A 15207-nucleotide genomic window follows, 5' to 3' on the forward strand; every position below is an offset into this window, starting at 1 on the left:
CAAATACGGTAATTTGCTGAATTGGGGATTCTAAAATGTCTTCTCTATGTTGTAATAACACCTATTCTGGTATAGCAGGTCCACCTAAAACTACATAAGTGTAAGGACTTACCAGGAGTTGGAGCCCAGTTGCAGGAGATGACTTGTGCATTCAGATTCATATGAATTCAGCAATTGGTACAGAGCCACAAAACCGAGATCAGACAAAAAAAAGTTTGCATCTGAAATTTGTGGCTCGACACTCACGTTCTCTAAATGTTCCCTACCTTCTCTGATGGCCACGTCTGCTTCTGATGGCCACTTCTGCATCTTCATTTTCTTCATCTTCAATCTTCGCCGGCGACTCTGCGGACATAACCCGACGGGGACTTCCAAAATGGTGGCGCTTGCAGTGATGTCCTCTGCCCAATTCTCCAATAAGGGGAGAAGACGTCACTGCAAGCGCTGCCGTTTTGGCAGAAGTTCCCGCCAGAGATGTTCTCAGAGATGCGGACGAAGCTAGAAGATTGAAGATAGCAGATTGAACATAGAAGAGAAGGGAGAAGATAAACTATAGAAGATGAAGGTGCTGAAGTGGTTGGTAGAAGCGGAAGTGGTCTGCAGAGAACGTAGGGAAGAATGAGAGTGAGCAAGAGTGTGAATGAGTGTGTGAGAGAGAGAATGTGGGCACCAGGCAACAAATTCATTCTCAATTTAAAAATCCCCCCGAATTTTTGACCAACCTGAATAGGCAGGGATTGTAATTTGTTAATTGTAAATGGGCCAAAAACAAACTGAAAAAACTGTCTGAATTGCTTTTGGCCCATTTGCACATATCTAGTTAAAACCATAACACTCCAGAAAACTCTCCTGATAACTTAATTACAAAATGCTGCATTTGATTTTACAGGTATGGACCACATACCTGCATTTAGATAATTTTTTAGATTCCTGTATTCATTTCTTGTAACCTTCCTGCCGTCAGCCCTGCCAGTGGGGTTCCTGCCTTGCACCCTGTCAGTGAGCTTCCTGCCTTGCGTCCTGCCAGTGGGCTTCCTGCCTTGCGTCCTGCCAGTGGGCTTCCTGCCTTGCGTCCTGCCAGTGGGCTTCCTGCCTTGCGCCCTGCCATCGGGCTTCCAACCAAAGAGACTGTATTTACTTGTCCTGCCAGTTTCCTCAATATAGACTATTTCCTAGTATTTTGTTTCTGGTGTCTTCCTTTGCGCCTGTCTGTATCATCCCTCAGCTATGAGGCATCGTGTGGTACAGACAGATCCCCAAGTATCCCTTGCTACAGGGCTCCTACCCGACGAAAAGCAGATAGGAGTGTACTAGAAACCAAAGCTCAGGTGATGCCAAAGACAGGGACGCTTAGTAAACGAACCTCACACCTCACAGCTTCTGGCATACTGTAATCTGGAGAGATAAGACCAAAATAGAGCTTTCTGGTTACATCCCCGCTGTGAAGCATGGTGGTGGCTCATTGATGGTTTTTTTTGGGGGGGGGTATCAGCTCTAAAGGCACAGAGGATCTTGTGAAAATTGATGGCAAGATGAATGCAGCATGTTATTAGAAGATACTGGCAATTTGCAAGTCTTTCACATAAAAGCTGCACATGGGACACTCTTGGAGTCTCCAGCATGGCAATTACCTTGAGAACAAGGCCACGTTGACCCTCCAGTGGTTACAGCAGAAAAAAGTGAAGGTTCTGGAGTGTACATCACAGTCTCCTGACCTTAATGTCATCGAGCCGCTCTGTGGAGATCTCAAACGTGCGGTTCATGCAAGACCACCAAAGACTTTGCATGACCAGGAGGCATCTTGCCATGATGAGTGGGCAGCTATACAACCTGCAAGAATTTGAGGCCTCATAGACAACTATTACAAAAGACTGCACGCTGTCATTGATACTAAAGGGGGCAATACACAGTATTAAGGACTATGGGTATGCAGACTTTTGAACAGGGATCAATTCATATTTTTCTTTGTTGCCAGTGTCATTCTGTTATTACCTACAGTTGAATATGAATCCCATAAGAAAGAAATGAAATGTGTTATACCTGCTCACTCATGTTTTCTTTAAAAAGTGGTTAATATATAACTAATCCTTCAAGGGTATGCAAACTTTTGACCACTGCATATATATATATATATATATATATATATATATATATATATATATACATACAACCACACACATTTTAAGTTTCCCTTTAGTAGAATGGCTGTCCCAGGGGAAGATTAGACACCTACATTAAGATTAAGTTAAGATATATATTAAGTTTATTGTTCTTTTCATTGACTGATATCACACAATTTGGTGTATATGTAAGACGTGCCATAGAGGTTTATAATGGCATACTGACTGCTTAGTAAATCCAAGCGGGACGGATCTAAGGAAAGTCCTTGAATGATAAACTAGACGTTTCACTTCCAAGGACAATATACTATATCACCGTTATTGGAATATACCACGCCTTCTTCATTTCCATCCCCCTAATGGATGTATAGAAATAGGAAGGAATCAGCTGGATGTATAGCAACAAAAATAGTGGGTGCTATCGAAAATGCTTTATTATATTATTAAATAATATATCATTAGATAATATAATATTATTTAATAATATCATTTAAAATGAATATGTTTGTTTTAATGTAGCACTAAAACACAGCAGTCTTATAATGACGAATGCGGCTTAATCACATTACTTTATCCCGGTTCTAAATGTCACCCACTCTAATGCAACACATCGCGTTAAACGCCTACTACCGTTCGCACTCTTTAAACGGATCGTTCTTGCTTTTTTTTAGGCTCAGTGACGGCACCCATCAATGGCGTGACCCAGCCCAGCGAGGATACCTGCCGCCGTCTGCTATTGTTATGTATGGGGAAGAGGTGCAATGTTGGGATAAGTAGCATTGCTCGAGCAGTGAGCGGCTGCTGCCGGTAGGAGGCGATGTGTCGCAGGGAGGAAGCTGCCAGAGGAGTAAAGTCTTCTCCCGGCATGCTCTGAGAGCCTGAGTGAGGGAGATAGGGGAGAAATAGCAGCAGCAGGCACATAATGAAGCTAAGATGGCAGCACTGAGTGTGCAGCTTTCGATTGAGTCCGTGCCTAGTTGAAGCTTGCGTCCCGTGGTCGGGTGGAGGCACCGTTTTGCTTGCCCTTGTTTCTTGTCGCAGTGCTTTGCCCCGGCCGGACTGAGAGCCCAGGAAGCCGGATAGGAGAGTCGAGGAGGTGCAGGCTTGTTTGTATTTGCTGAGCCCCGGCTGCTGCACACCGGAGGATGGTGAGGAGAGCTGGGTGTGTTTTGGGACTGCGGTGAAAGCTCTACACCGCTCTGCTCGGCTGTCACGGGCCGCACACCGGGGCCCTAGAAAGGAGAGAGGGAGGTCACCGGCCAGCCCCCCTCCCGGGCGGACACTCACCTACCGTGGATCCTGTGTGGGTAGATGAGCCGGGCTAACACGGACTGCTCCTCCATGGTGTCAGGGAAGTGACACGCACGCACGGCCGCTGTCTGTACTAAGTCCCCGGGAGGCCCGCTCTCTCTGCCCCAGGGAGGGGTAAAGATGATGTGCGCAGCCACCGCACCCCCACCCCCGGCTGCAGCCGCAGCCTCCACTTCTGCCTCAGGAGCTGGGGGACACAGTTTCTTCTCGGTGCCTCCGTCTACAGCCACTTCCTCGTTGTGCATGGCGCGGCCGCACATGCCGGGGGCCCAGGACGGGTCCTCGGGCTCCGACTGCAGGAGCCGCTACCAGCTGCTGCTCTTCGGCAAGGCCTTGGCTGACCGCTACCGGCAGATCTGCACAGCGGCGGTGAACGACAGGGACCAGCAGGCTGGCCAGCCCGGCAGGTACTTACACTGAGCGCGGCCCTAGACAGGCCCTACGGCATATGCTGTTACTGCACAGCCCCTAGATGAGGTGGGGCACTGACAAGACGCCGGGAAGATGAGAGATGACATAACCCAAACCCCCACCCCCCACCGAGGGCAAATGATACATTGACCACCCGGCTTCCCTGCGTCTTATGCCAAGGGGAAGAGGGAGGGACACCAGAGGTGTGGCGCACTAACGAGTGGCGCAAGGTGTGTGCACCGGAGCCATGGGGCATTGGTGCCAGGTGCTGGGATCACGTGCCTGCCACCTTCACTCTGTCATCTCTGAGCTGATTGGCTTAGCCCACCTACATGGGAAGATTGCTGTGGGTCCTCCTGGAGGGCACTTCCCTTGTAACTAGACAGATTCAGGAAGCTATATATACAGATGTGTATGTGTGTATATGTACATATATATAGTGAAATGGTCAGCAGGCTTTCCAGACTGTCCTTGCTTATGTATTGTAAATGTCTGCTGAGCCCTTTGACAGCTGGGTTATACAGTGCTGCAGTACATGGATCGGCCCCTGTGCCCTGGCCCTGATATATTCAGTTCTAGCAGGTATTGCTGCTTGGTCACCTGCTTAGCTGCATGGTCCTGTAGCAATTGGAGCGGGGGTTCAGTGCAGAGCGGTAACGCGTTTTACCGGCAGCACCCTTGCAGACTTATCTGGATTATGACTTGCTGGTTATTAACCTGGTGGTTCTGTAAGAATGCAGTAGCATTGGCCATGTTTGTAGGCCTGAGCGGTTGCTGCTCCGTAATGCTCACTCGTTAGTGTGTTTCCATCGCTAGACATGCAATGGCAGCCGGTGTGTGTCGCTGGCACGTACCCAGCCCTGATACTTTGTCCTGTTGTGTTATCAGCAGCAGACACTTGTGGCTGGAGTGTGTCAGAACGAGTATCACACATACACGTCTTCGTGTATTTCTTTAAATGCGGCTGTCGGTGGGCTTGTATGTATCTGTCAAAATATAATTTTGTTCATGTACTTGCTGTGTACCTCCTTAAAATCTGTATGAGACAGTAGGAAATGTTTTCTAGCACAGATATTGAGTTGGCCTTGGTAAGGATTGCGGATTATTAGCTCATGTAGTATTGCAGCGTGTCTTCTGATGACATCACTCTGAGGCTTTCAGAACAATAGGTTTGAAGCCTTCACGTCGTTGATGTTTACAAAAGCTTGTTAGCACGTAGTATCATCATGAGAGTGCTTTCTATTACGGCTCTCATCTCTCTTGCTGTGGTCCTTGTTGTTTTTTTCACCCTGACAGCTTGGGTATCAATGAGGCAGGCCTGTCAAATGTGATTGCTGTTGTAGCTTTTGAGATGAACCTTGGCCTGTTTCACATTAACACAAATGGCTTTTTCCCACTAACCATGTGTACTGTCTAATTTTATCGCCCGTAAATAGTTTTGTAATGCATTCTGGATTACATCACACAAGGCCTTCTTCATACAGGAAGAAAATACTAATATTCCGGACGAGAGGGTGTGACTAGCAAACCCTGCCTGCCTGTTTTTGGTGCTTGTATTGTTTGCAAAGTATGTCATTATTTTGCAGCTGGCACAGGCATGAAAAAAAGAAATCCACTTTTGATACGTAGGCTAGCTAGCCATCTCATTCGCAAAATGGAAAGACTGGGTCATAGGATGTGACAAACAAATGCAAAGCCAAATAGCCCCACGCTATATTATCAACACTTCTGGGGTTGACGGGTTCAGTAACGCCCAGATACTAATCTCCGGTGGGCACCTCCTGACTCCGCTGCCTGCTGGTGTATTTAGACTGCTGTCCATGTGCTTTGTCAACTCCACTGCTTCATTTGTTAAAACAGAGGGGTCCCAAAGTGCTGCCTTAGGGCAGAATATGTATTTGTGCTGCCAACGCATTCTCCCTTACCAGCAGTACTCGAGATTAAACCCTGCAGTGACCCATCTGTGGCACTGGTGTGTTGGTCTTCTATATCAAGACAGTCTGATATGCCAAAATAAAATAAAGCAGGCAGGATTAAGGTGTCTTTTTCCCAATAGAAAGTAAAGTATTTGTAATGATGAAAAAACGCTATAGTTGATACACAGTGTGATGGCAGTTGGTGATACAAAGAAACAGAATTTGACATCAGATAAGAACTTTGGCCCATATCGTCTTCCATGAAACCATCAGACCTTATTTGGTTCTTCTGCTTTAAAACTCTGTGTATAAGAAAAAATATACCGTATTTGCTCGATTATAAGACAAGGTTTTTTTCAGAGCAAATGCTCTGAAAAATACCCCTCGTCTTCTAATCGGGGTCGTCTTCTAATCAGACCTCAAATAGAGGTCTGATTAGGAGACTGAGATCCAGATCCCCCGCACCGCTGCAGGGGACCTGGATCCTCCTGTCTCACCCGACCCCCCCCCCCCCCATCATACACACGCTTACCGGTGCTTCCTTGCTTCCTCTGTGTTGCCGGGGCAGCGGGTTGACGTCTACACGATCCGCGTAGACAACGTCCGCTGCAGCCGGAAGGAGGTGTGGCTAGCAGCGGGGGTTGTCTGCGTCCGTCGCATAGACCTTCCCCGACTGTCAGAGATCAGAGAGCTGATCTCTGACAGCCGGGGAAAGTATACGCGACGGACGCATACAAACCCCCGCTGCTAGCCACACCTCCTTCCGGCTGCAGCAGAAGGCGACGTCAACCCGCTGCCCCGGCTGGAAGCACCGGTAAGAGAGGGGGGAGAGCGGGGGAAGGGGGATGAGAGAGTGTGTGTGTGTGTGTGTGTGTGTGTGTGTTAGTTAAATGGGGGGTATAGGGTGTGTGTGTGTGTGTTAAATGGGGGCATAGGGCATTTCTGGAGTGGCGTTAAGGGGGCATTTAATAGAGCACTCTGCCTCCTGAAATGCCTTATACCTCCCTATATGCCACTCTGCCCCATAATATGACTTTTAACCCCCTAAATGGCAGAGTGGCATATAGGGGTATAAGGCATTTCTGGAGGCAGAGTGCTCTATACAATGCCTTTTAACTCCCTTAATGCCACTCTGCCTCCTGGAATGCCTTATACCTCCCTATATGCCACTCTGCCCCATAATATGCATTCTAACCCCCTAAATGCCAGAATGGGATATAGGGGTATAAGGCATTTCTGGAGGCAGAGTGGCACATAGGGGGTCAAAAGGCATACCATGGGGCACAGTGGCATATAGAGGGTTAAAAGGCATATCATGGGCCACAGTGCCATATTGGAGTGGCAAGCCTGGGGGCAGATGTGCGTAACAGGGGGGCAGGTTGGAAAATACAAGAAATAAAAACAAAAAAAATCTTTTTCTCAATCATAGCTTTTATTAAAAAAAATAGTTTACATGAATTAACATTTACTGGTAAAACTTTTTTCCTTTGGGGTCGTCTTATATTCAGGCTTTTTCTTTTTTTCTTAAGTTAATATTCAGATTTTGGGGGGTCGTCTTATAATCAGGGTCGTCTTATAATCGAGCAAATACGGTAATCTGTAAATCTAGGATGGGTTCAAAAATAAGTGTTTGTAATATATTGAAGAAAATCCAACATTAACATCAACACTCTTCTTTCTTTAATGTTGCAATGAAAACCTTTCAATCAAAGCTTCTTATCTCTGATATTTAAGTCAAGGCAGTTAGTTCTAATACTTGTTTGTTATTTCGGCCCTGTGGAGGTGAAGTTACAGACACTTTGTGTGTGTGGGTAGAAAATGAGTGCAGACGTGATGTCAGACCGATGAGGTCATTTTCAAAAATGCTTTCTAGGCATTTTGTTAAGTTTCTGTTTAACTTGCTAATGCGAAGACCTCAACTACATTTTTTTTTCTTTTTTTTATATCCCAGAATACATTGTTTACAAAACATATTTTTTTTTCTTGTCTTCAATGAAGTTACCCATGTAGCCTTATTTCCCTGCTGATGTTCCATGGAGGTTTGTGGGTTTTGCCTCTGTTACCAGGACATCGACCATTCCTGAAACGCTGTGCACTTCAGTTGATTTTAATGGCAACCCGTTCCTGTCATTGATTGGGTGCTTCAAGTGACCAATCTATGGCAAGAATAATAGAGGGCGGTCGCTGCAGCAGGGCTCTCGCTTTTGTCAAGTAAGAATTCCTTATGGATTGCTTTAATATACATTCTTCTATAGTAATTTGTCAGGGACATTAAACTGTCTCTTTAATGATGCATTCAGCATAACTTTACAGTAGTTTTTACGATAGTCGGAGAGTCCTTTGAGCTAAAGGTTGCCATTGCACTTTAATCACTATTACAGTAGATTCCCTCGCTGATTTCCAAAGGTCATTTTTGCATAACATTCGTTGAAAATGATGATGGGTTCCTGCCTTGCAACCCCCCCCCCCTACACACACCTCTAACAGGTCTATGGTGGAATTATTTTACTTCATACATCAGACATAGATGCATGACTGAATGACATGAACTGACACTGCGGTTGTCCAGACAGCACCTCACCACTTCTGTGTCCAGATGTTTCTCGCCACCATTAATCAATGCCAAGAAAGCAAATGATGGCTGGAGTGTCTGTTTCAATGTCTCAGTTTAGTAAGGGTTTTTTTTAGCGTAGGCCTCACTGTCTTGGGAGAAAAGTGGTGCTCAGACTTGCCTCTGTCCCACGTTCTAAATATCACCCTAAAGGCGCTCTCCAGCTATGGTTTTATGTAAATTGCAGCTTGGTTACCATTTTGTATTTTATTACATGCGGTCTTTAGTTACTGGAGTTAGACGCTGTGCCCTTAAGTACACTTTCTGTTGTATAGTGTTCCCATTGACGTCAAGTAGCAACAGCCATAGTGATATAATGCTTATTATTGTGTGAACATTTGTATCTTTATCAGTTGGAGATAGACACAATAAACTAATGCTTTTGTGTTAATTTCTTGAAGTCTTTTGGATTTCACTTCGTAGGGTTCTTGTGACGCTGGTAACAATAATAGTAAGAAAGCATCTTGCTTCCCTTTACTTGTGTATTAAAAACTTCACTTTGCAGGTAGGACACGCATGCTGTCCTCTGTAAGTTAAATGAATGTAGTTTGTTGGTGACTTGTAGAAATTGCGGATTACAGGAAGTATTATGGGGGAAAAATGTGTATATTGTAAATCTCAAAATGTATATTATGCTAATATAATTATTATTCTATTGTTCATATTAAACTCACCTTTAGAATTCCTTAAGAGATATTAACTAAGATTAACTAAGATAATTGACTAAGAGGAATGTATTTGAGATGTAATGAATTCTTTATACCACATTTTCTTCCAATCTAGGTGGAAGCATTTTTTTTTGTTATTTATCCGTGACTCTGAGATGCGGTGGAAGAAGTATAATTGCATTCTCTTTGTACCGGCCATCGATAATGTTGGTGGTGTCTAGAAGCATTACACATACTGCACAATTACATCATAGGACTATTTCAGGATACTGACATAACAGCTTGGATTAACTCTTGCATGTTTTCAGGGATCGGCAATACCATGAGAAACACATGCAGGTTAACCTTCTGTCTTTTATAACTATGCATTTTTAAACAAATGTAGCTTTATTTTAATTTATACTTTTCTCTGGAATTCTAACTTGCCAAAGAGTTTTTTCTCTCATATTTAATGTAGGAGGAATTCATGGATGACACCAACCACATTGCATAAGTCATCTTCAGCACCACACAATTTTGGGAATTACCTGCTTCTGTATCTTAAACCATTTTATATTTTTGTGGCCATGGTTTTTGGTACAATGCTTATATAGTTAAAAAGGATTGATGCACAGGCAATTTTCTCCCAAATTTGATTTCTGAAATTGTTAGACCTTCTGTGTTTTCAACACCTTTGTTGTGAAGGCTTTTTAGTGCTATAAGCACTATTTTTTTTCTGTCCATTTTTACCATATACGAGCTTAATTAAGATTCCCCTTTTTGTTATTTTTTTGCAGTTAGTGCAAAATTTATATCTTATGTATGTCAGTGGTATCGAAATTACAACACTGAACTCACTGTTTTGTTTTTTTTTTCTTTTAATTTCTTATTTTTATTTATATTTTCATAAAAGCACTTTTTTTCTTTATCCCTTTGTGAGGATGTGTGGGAAACCTTGTTTCTCGCTCTTTCTTCCAATCTCCCCTGCACGGATTACACAGTGATCAGCAAGCAGGGCTCCATGGACTTGCATTGCTGATCTCGATGCTCCTTCCTACGCAAGCAGCTCCTTGCTCCTATGGAATTCAAATGGTAGCAACGGCAGTTAGTAGCGTGTTTTTACCTTAACATAATTCAACTGGGGGATGGGATGACAGAAGATTACCTGCAAAGAGTTGCATGATGTAAAAATGTATTGGAGTCCATGCATCATGAACTGGAAAAGGATTCTTGCTTAAATATCGTCTGGGTTGGTCTTTTAGGGGCCAGTGTTGAAGTGTAGTAGAAAAAAAGTTGGTATATGGTGTTGACCTAATATGATTTCAGGCATACATGCTGTAAGAAAAATGACTGATACTTGAACATTGGGGGAGTACATTTGGCCGGGGAGTCCATTTTCTGTGTCCTTGACGGTGTCACGTGCCGATAAAGGGTGGTCTTCTCTGCCATCATAAAAGCAGAAATCTGTGACTGCTCTTGCTCACAGCCAGCTAGTGGCCTCGCCCTTCACGGAGCATAAAATTGATTTTGAATTCAGTAATTGATTTGTGTCTGCCTATCTGGATTACAAGTGTTTTTAAATTGAAGTGGTAATGCACAACATACCTGTGGGCAGTTCGCAGCTATGTAGCCCAATAAAAATAATTACATTAATATAAATGTGGTTGCCAAGGAAACTAACTCTTCAGCATGCTGGTTTGTGGGCCAGTCGTATTTCCTTAGCAACGCTTTTTTTTTTTTTTCCTGATCCCTAGCTTTGCCACACACACACACACACACACACACACACACACACACACACACACACACACACACACACACACACACACACACACACACACACAATGCACTATGAGCATCTACCCTCTTATTCTTTTTCTTTGTTAAAAAAAAAAAGTTATTATTTAGACATTGGGTAACAATGGCTGTATGCATGTTCTGCTCTGCATACTATTCTGTATGGACAGAACCTTATACTCCTTAAGCTGACTTTAAGAGCAGCCACCTTTGCTGTTTGAACTGTTCGGTGTGCTGTGTGTTTTGTTGTATAATATTTAATGAAAATGTCACGTGAGTTAGTACAAATAAGCAGAGACATAGAGAAAAATCTGCCTCGTGTCAGACAGGCAAATCTTCCTGGTCTATCTGACACCCCCACTATAGAAAAATATATATTAAAGTAATCTGTGAATAATATAATATGCATTATTCCACAGTGCAAAACTGCCTCCTTCCATGATCCAGCATTTCTTTCCAATGGTTGGCTGCTTGAAGGAAAGTGCTCACATTGACATCAATGGGAAGACATTACATGTGGGCTCTGGGATGTAAACAGACTCCTGCATGCGGTGTTCACCAGAGCTAGCACTCTGCAGATGGGTAGATCGCATACAGGGAGATGCAGTCAAAGGCACCTAAAATATCATATGACTGCAGGTTTTTGTCAGTGCTGATTTGCTGTACGTTTAACAACCTCTGATATTCAAAGACTTTCGTTGATAATGGGAAGCAACTCTCTACATTATAGAGAAATGTTTTCCACTGTCACTTACTGGCAACCACAAAGAGGGGACCCTGATGTGGCACCGTAACCGTTTTGTTCCTTTGCCTACATTAATAGTGGCATGCTTAATGTGCTGACAAATATTGGTGGATAGCAGCTTTCAGTTGGGGAAAGGGCCTTTTATATTAGATTAGTGGCGATGATGCTTGGAATACGGACCACCTTTTGCCATTAGATCTCCCGTATACTTCAGTGGGTGCTTTTCATCTCGAAGGTCTATATGCGTGTAACCCATTTTTCTTTGCTTGTTGTTGCAGTTTAGACCCCTAAATATGAGGGATGTAGCCATGTATGGAAAAGGATGATACATCCATATAAGATGGAACAGATATACTTGAGGAAAAAAAAACAGAGGTAGTTTGCAGGAGTCTCTTTCATTTTGCCGTCCACTTGCGATAAAGGGTAAATTGGTGAGATTTCTGTGCTTGCTGTTTGGTCATCTTAGCTCTTCTTGCAGAGACTTTTGCCCGGGATGGCCTTCTGTACTGAATTTGGGTGTATTTAGTATATAAGCCCCAGTGTGTAAAATCTCTAAGGGAACTTCTATTTTAACCCGCACATGCTACCAGAGAAGTTGCTGTGAATAACCCCATATTCTTTTTCTGTGGAGTCTTGGTTATGAGTCATCTGTGGATTTGCTGAGGGGCTTTCTTTCTGTAATCTTCAGTAGACACTTGACCGGAAACAAACTACATCAATGCAAGGTAGAGAAAAAGAAAGTTGCCACTCATGCTCTTTATTCTGTTTACACTTGTTGAGCACCTTCAGAAATGTTTCTTTTCCCCCTTGGTTTGGGGCAGTGATGGGCAACCTTTTTGGCGTGGTGTGTCAAAAATCGGCAAAAAATCGAGCATAACTCGCGTGGTGTGTCACTTCGACAAAAAAACATAATTTTGCGCAATTTATAGTTTAAACTACAAAAATGTATAATTGCAATATATAATTGTATTTAATAAACCAAAAACAAATTATTTAACATACCTGCTTAGTAACTACTTAGCTTTCAGGAGTCCTGCGGTGGGGGTGCAAGGCCTCTGCCTCCCAGCTCTGCCACTGTATGGAACAGTATAGAGTGATGGGAGTTATGATGTACTTTAGAGCATAATTATATAATGAAAAATACATTGGAAATGGTACAGCATAACACCCATCACTCTCACACACTTACCAATCCACAGATTCCTCACATACCAATCCACATTTACCAATCCACATTTACCAATCCACAAACACATACCAATCCACACACATACTAATCCACACACATATACTAATCCACACATACACCAATCCACACACATACCAATCCACACACATACCAATCCACACGCATACCAATCCACACGCATACCAATCCACACGCATACCAATCCACACGCACACCAATCCACACGCACACCAATCCACACGCACACCAATCCACACGCACACCAATCCACACGCACACCAATCCACACGCACACCAATCCACACGCACACCAATCCACACGCACACCAATCCACACGCACACCAATCCACACGCACACCAATCCACACACATACCAATCCACGCATACCAATCCACACGCATACCAATCCACACATATATACCAATCCACACATATATACCAATCCACACATATATACCAATCCACACACATACACTAATCCACACACACATACCAATCCACACGCATACCAATCCACACGCATACCAATCCACACGCACACCAATCCACACGCACACCAATCCACACGCACACCAATCCACACGCACACCAATCCACACGCACACCAATCCACACGCACACCAATCCACACGCACACCAATCCACACGCACACCAATCCACACGCATACCAATCCACACGCATACCAATCCACACATATATACCAATCCACACACATATACCAATCCACACACATATACCAATCCACACACACATACCAATCCACACACACATACCAATCCACACACACATACCAATCCACACACATACCAATCCACACATATATACCAATCCACACGCATACCAATCCACACATATATACCAATCCACACACATATACCAATCCACACACATACACCAATCCACACACATACACCAATCCACACACATACCAATCCACACACACATACCAATCCACACACACATACCAATCCACACACACATACCAATCCACACACACATACCAATCCACACGCATACCAATCCACACGCATACCAATCCACACGCATACCAATCCACACGCATACCAATCCACACGCATACCAATCCACACGCATACCAATCCACACGCATACCAATCCACACGCATACCAATCCACACACATATACCAATCCACACACATACCAATCCACACACATACCAATCCACACACATACACCAATCCACACGTATACACCAATCCACACACACACATACCAATCCACACACACATACCAATCCACACACACATACCAATCCACACACACACACCAATCCACACACACACACCAATCCACACACACACACCAATCCACACACACACACCAATCCACACACATACACCAATCCACACACATACACCAATCCACACACATACACCAATCCACACACATACCAATCCACACACATACACCAATCCACACACATACCAATCCACATACACACCAATCCACACATACACACCAATCCACACGCATACCAATCCACACGCATACCAATCCACACGCATACCAATCCACACGCATACCAATCCACACGCATACCAATCCACACGCATACCAATCCACACATATATACCAATCCACACACACATACCAATCCACACACATACCAATCCACACACATACCAATCCACACATATATACCAATCCACACGCATACCAATCCACACGCATACCAATCCACACATATACCAATCCACACACATACACCAATCCACACGTATACACCAATCCACACGTATACACCAATCCACACACACATACCAATCCACACACACATACCAATCCACACACACATACCAATCCACACACATACACCAATCCACACACATACACCAATCCACACACATACACCAATCCACACACATACACCAATCCACACATATATACCAATCCACACACGCATACCAATCCACACATATATACCAATCCACACATATATACCAATCCACACACACATACCAATCCACACACACATACCAATCCACACGCATACCAATCCACACACATATACCAATCCACACACATACACCAATCCACACGTATACACCAATCCACACGTATACACCAATCCACACACACACATACCAATCCACACACATACCAATCCACACACATACACCAATCCACTCTCACTGTATGCTTTCCTACCTTTCCTCTTTTCTCCTTACAGCTCCTTTTCCTGCTCTTCGCTCCTCTTCTTCTTCAGTTCTTCTTCCGAGGGCACGGGGTTCAGAGGGCACGGACAGCGGTGGGCGCGGCTTCAGTGTTGTGCGCCGGGATCTGGCAACAAACCCCGGCGCACAACAGCTGTTGCCGCGCGGATCGCAAGGGAGCGGTATCGGAGGTCTTTAACAGACCTCCGGCTCCCTTGAGTGATTTTAAGCCGGGTTCAAGGGAGATCCTTGAACCGGCTTAAAATCACTCAAGGGAGCCG

General features: G+C 44.1%; 1 protein-coding gene across 1 annotated transcript in view; it reads left to right on the top strand.

Moving 5' to 3' along the window:
- The first annotated feature begins 2772 nt into the window (after positions 1–2772).
- MYCBP2 (MYC binding protein 2) overlaps positions 2773–15207 on the top strand; it is a 90923-nt gene continuing 78488 nt past the window's right edge. Inside the window, exon 1 of the mRNA XM_053455388.1 lies at positions 2773–3838. Within this exon, the coding sequence (XP_053311363.1) occupies positions 3552–3838 (287 nt within the window). The 5' untranslated portion in view covers positions 2773–3551. The remainder of the gene's footprint in view (positions 3839–15207) is intronic.

The sequence above is a fragment of the Spea bombifrons genome, chromosome 2 (genome assembly GCF_027358695.1).
Source record: "Spea bombifrons isolate aSpeBom1 chromosome 2, aSpeBom1.2.pri, whole genome shotgun sequence".
In the NCBI taxonomy this organism is placed as follows: domain Eukaryota; kingdom Metazoa; phylum Chordata; class Amphibia; order Anura; family Pelobatidae; genus Spea; species Spea bombifrons.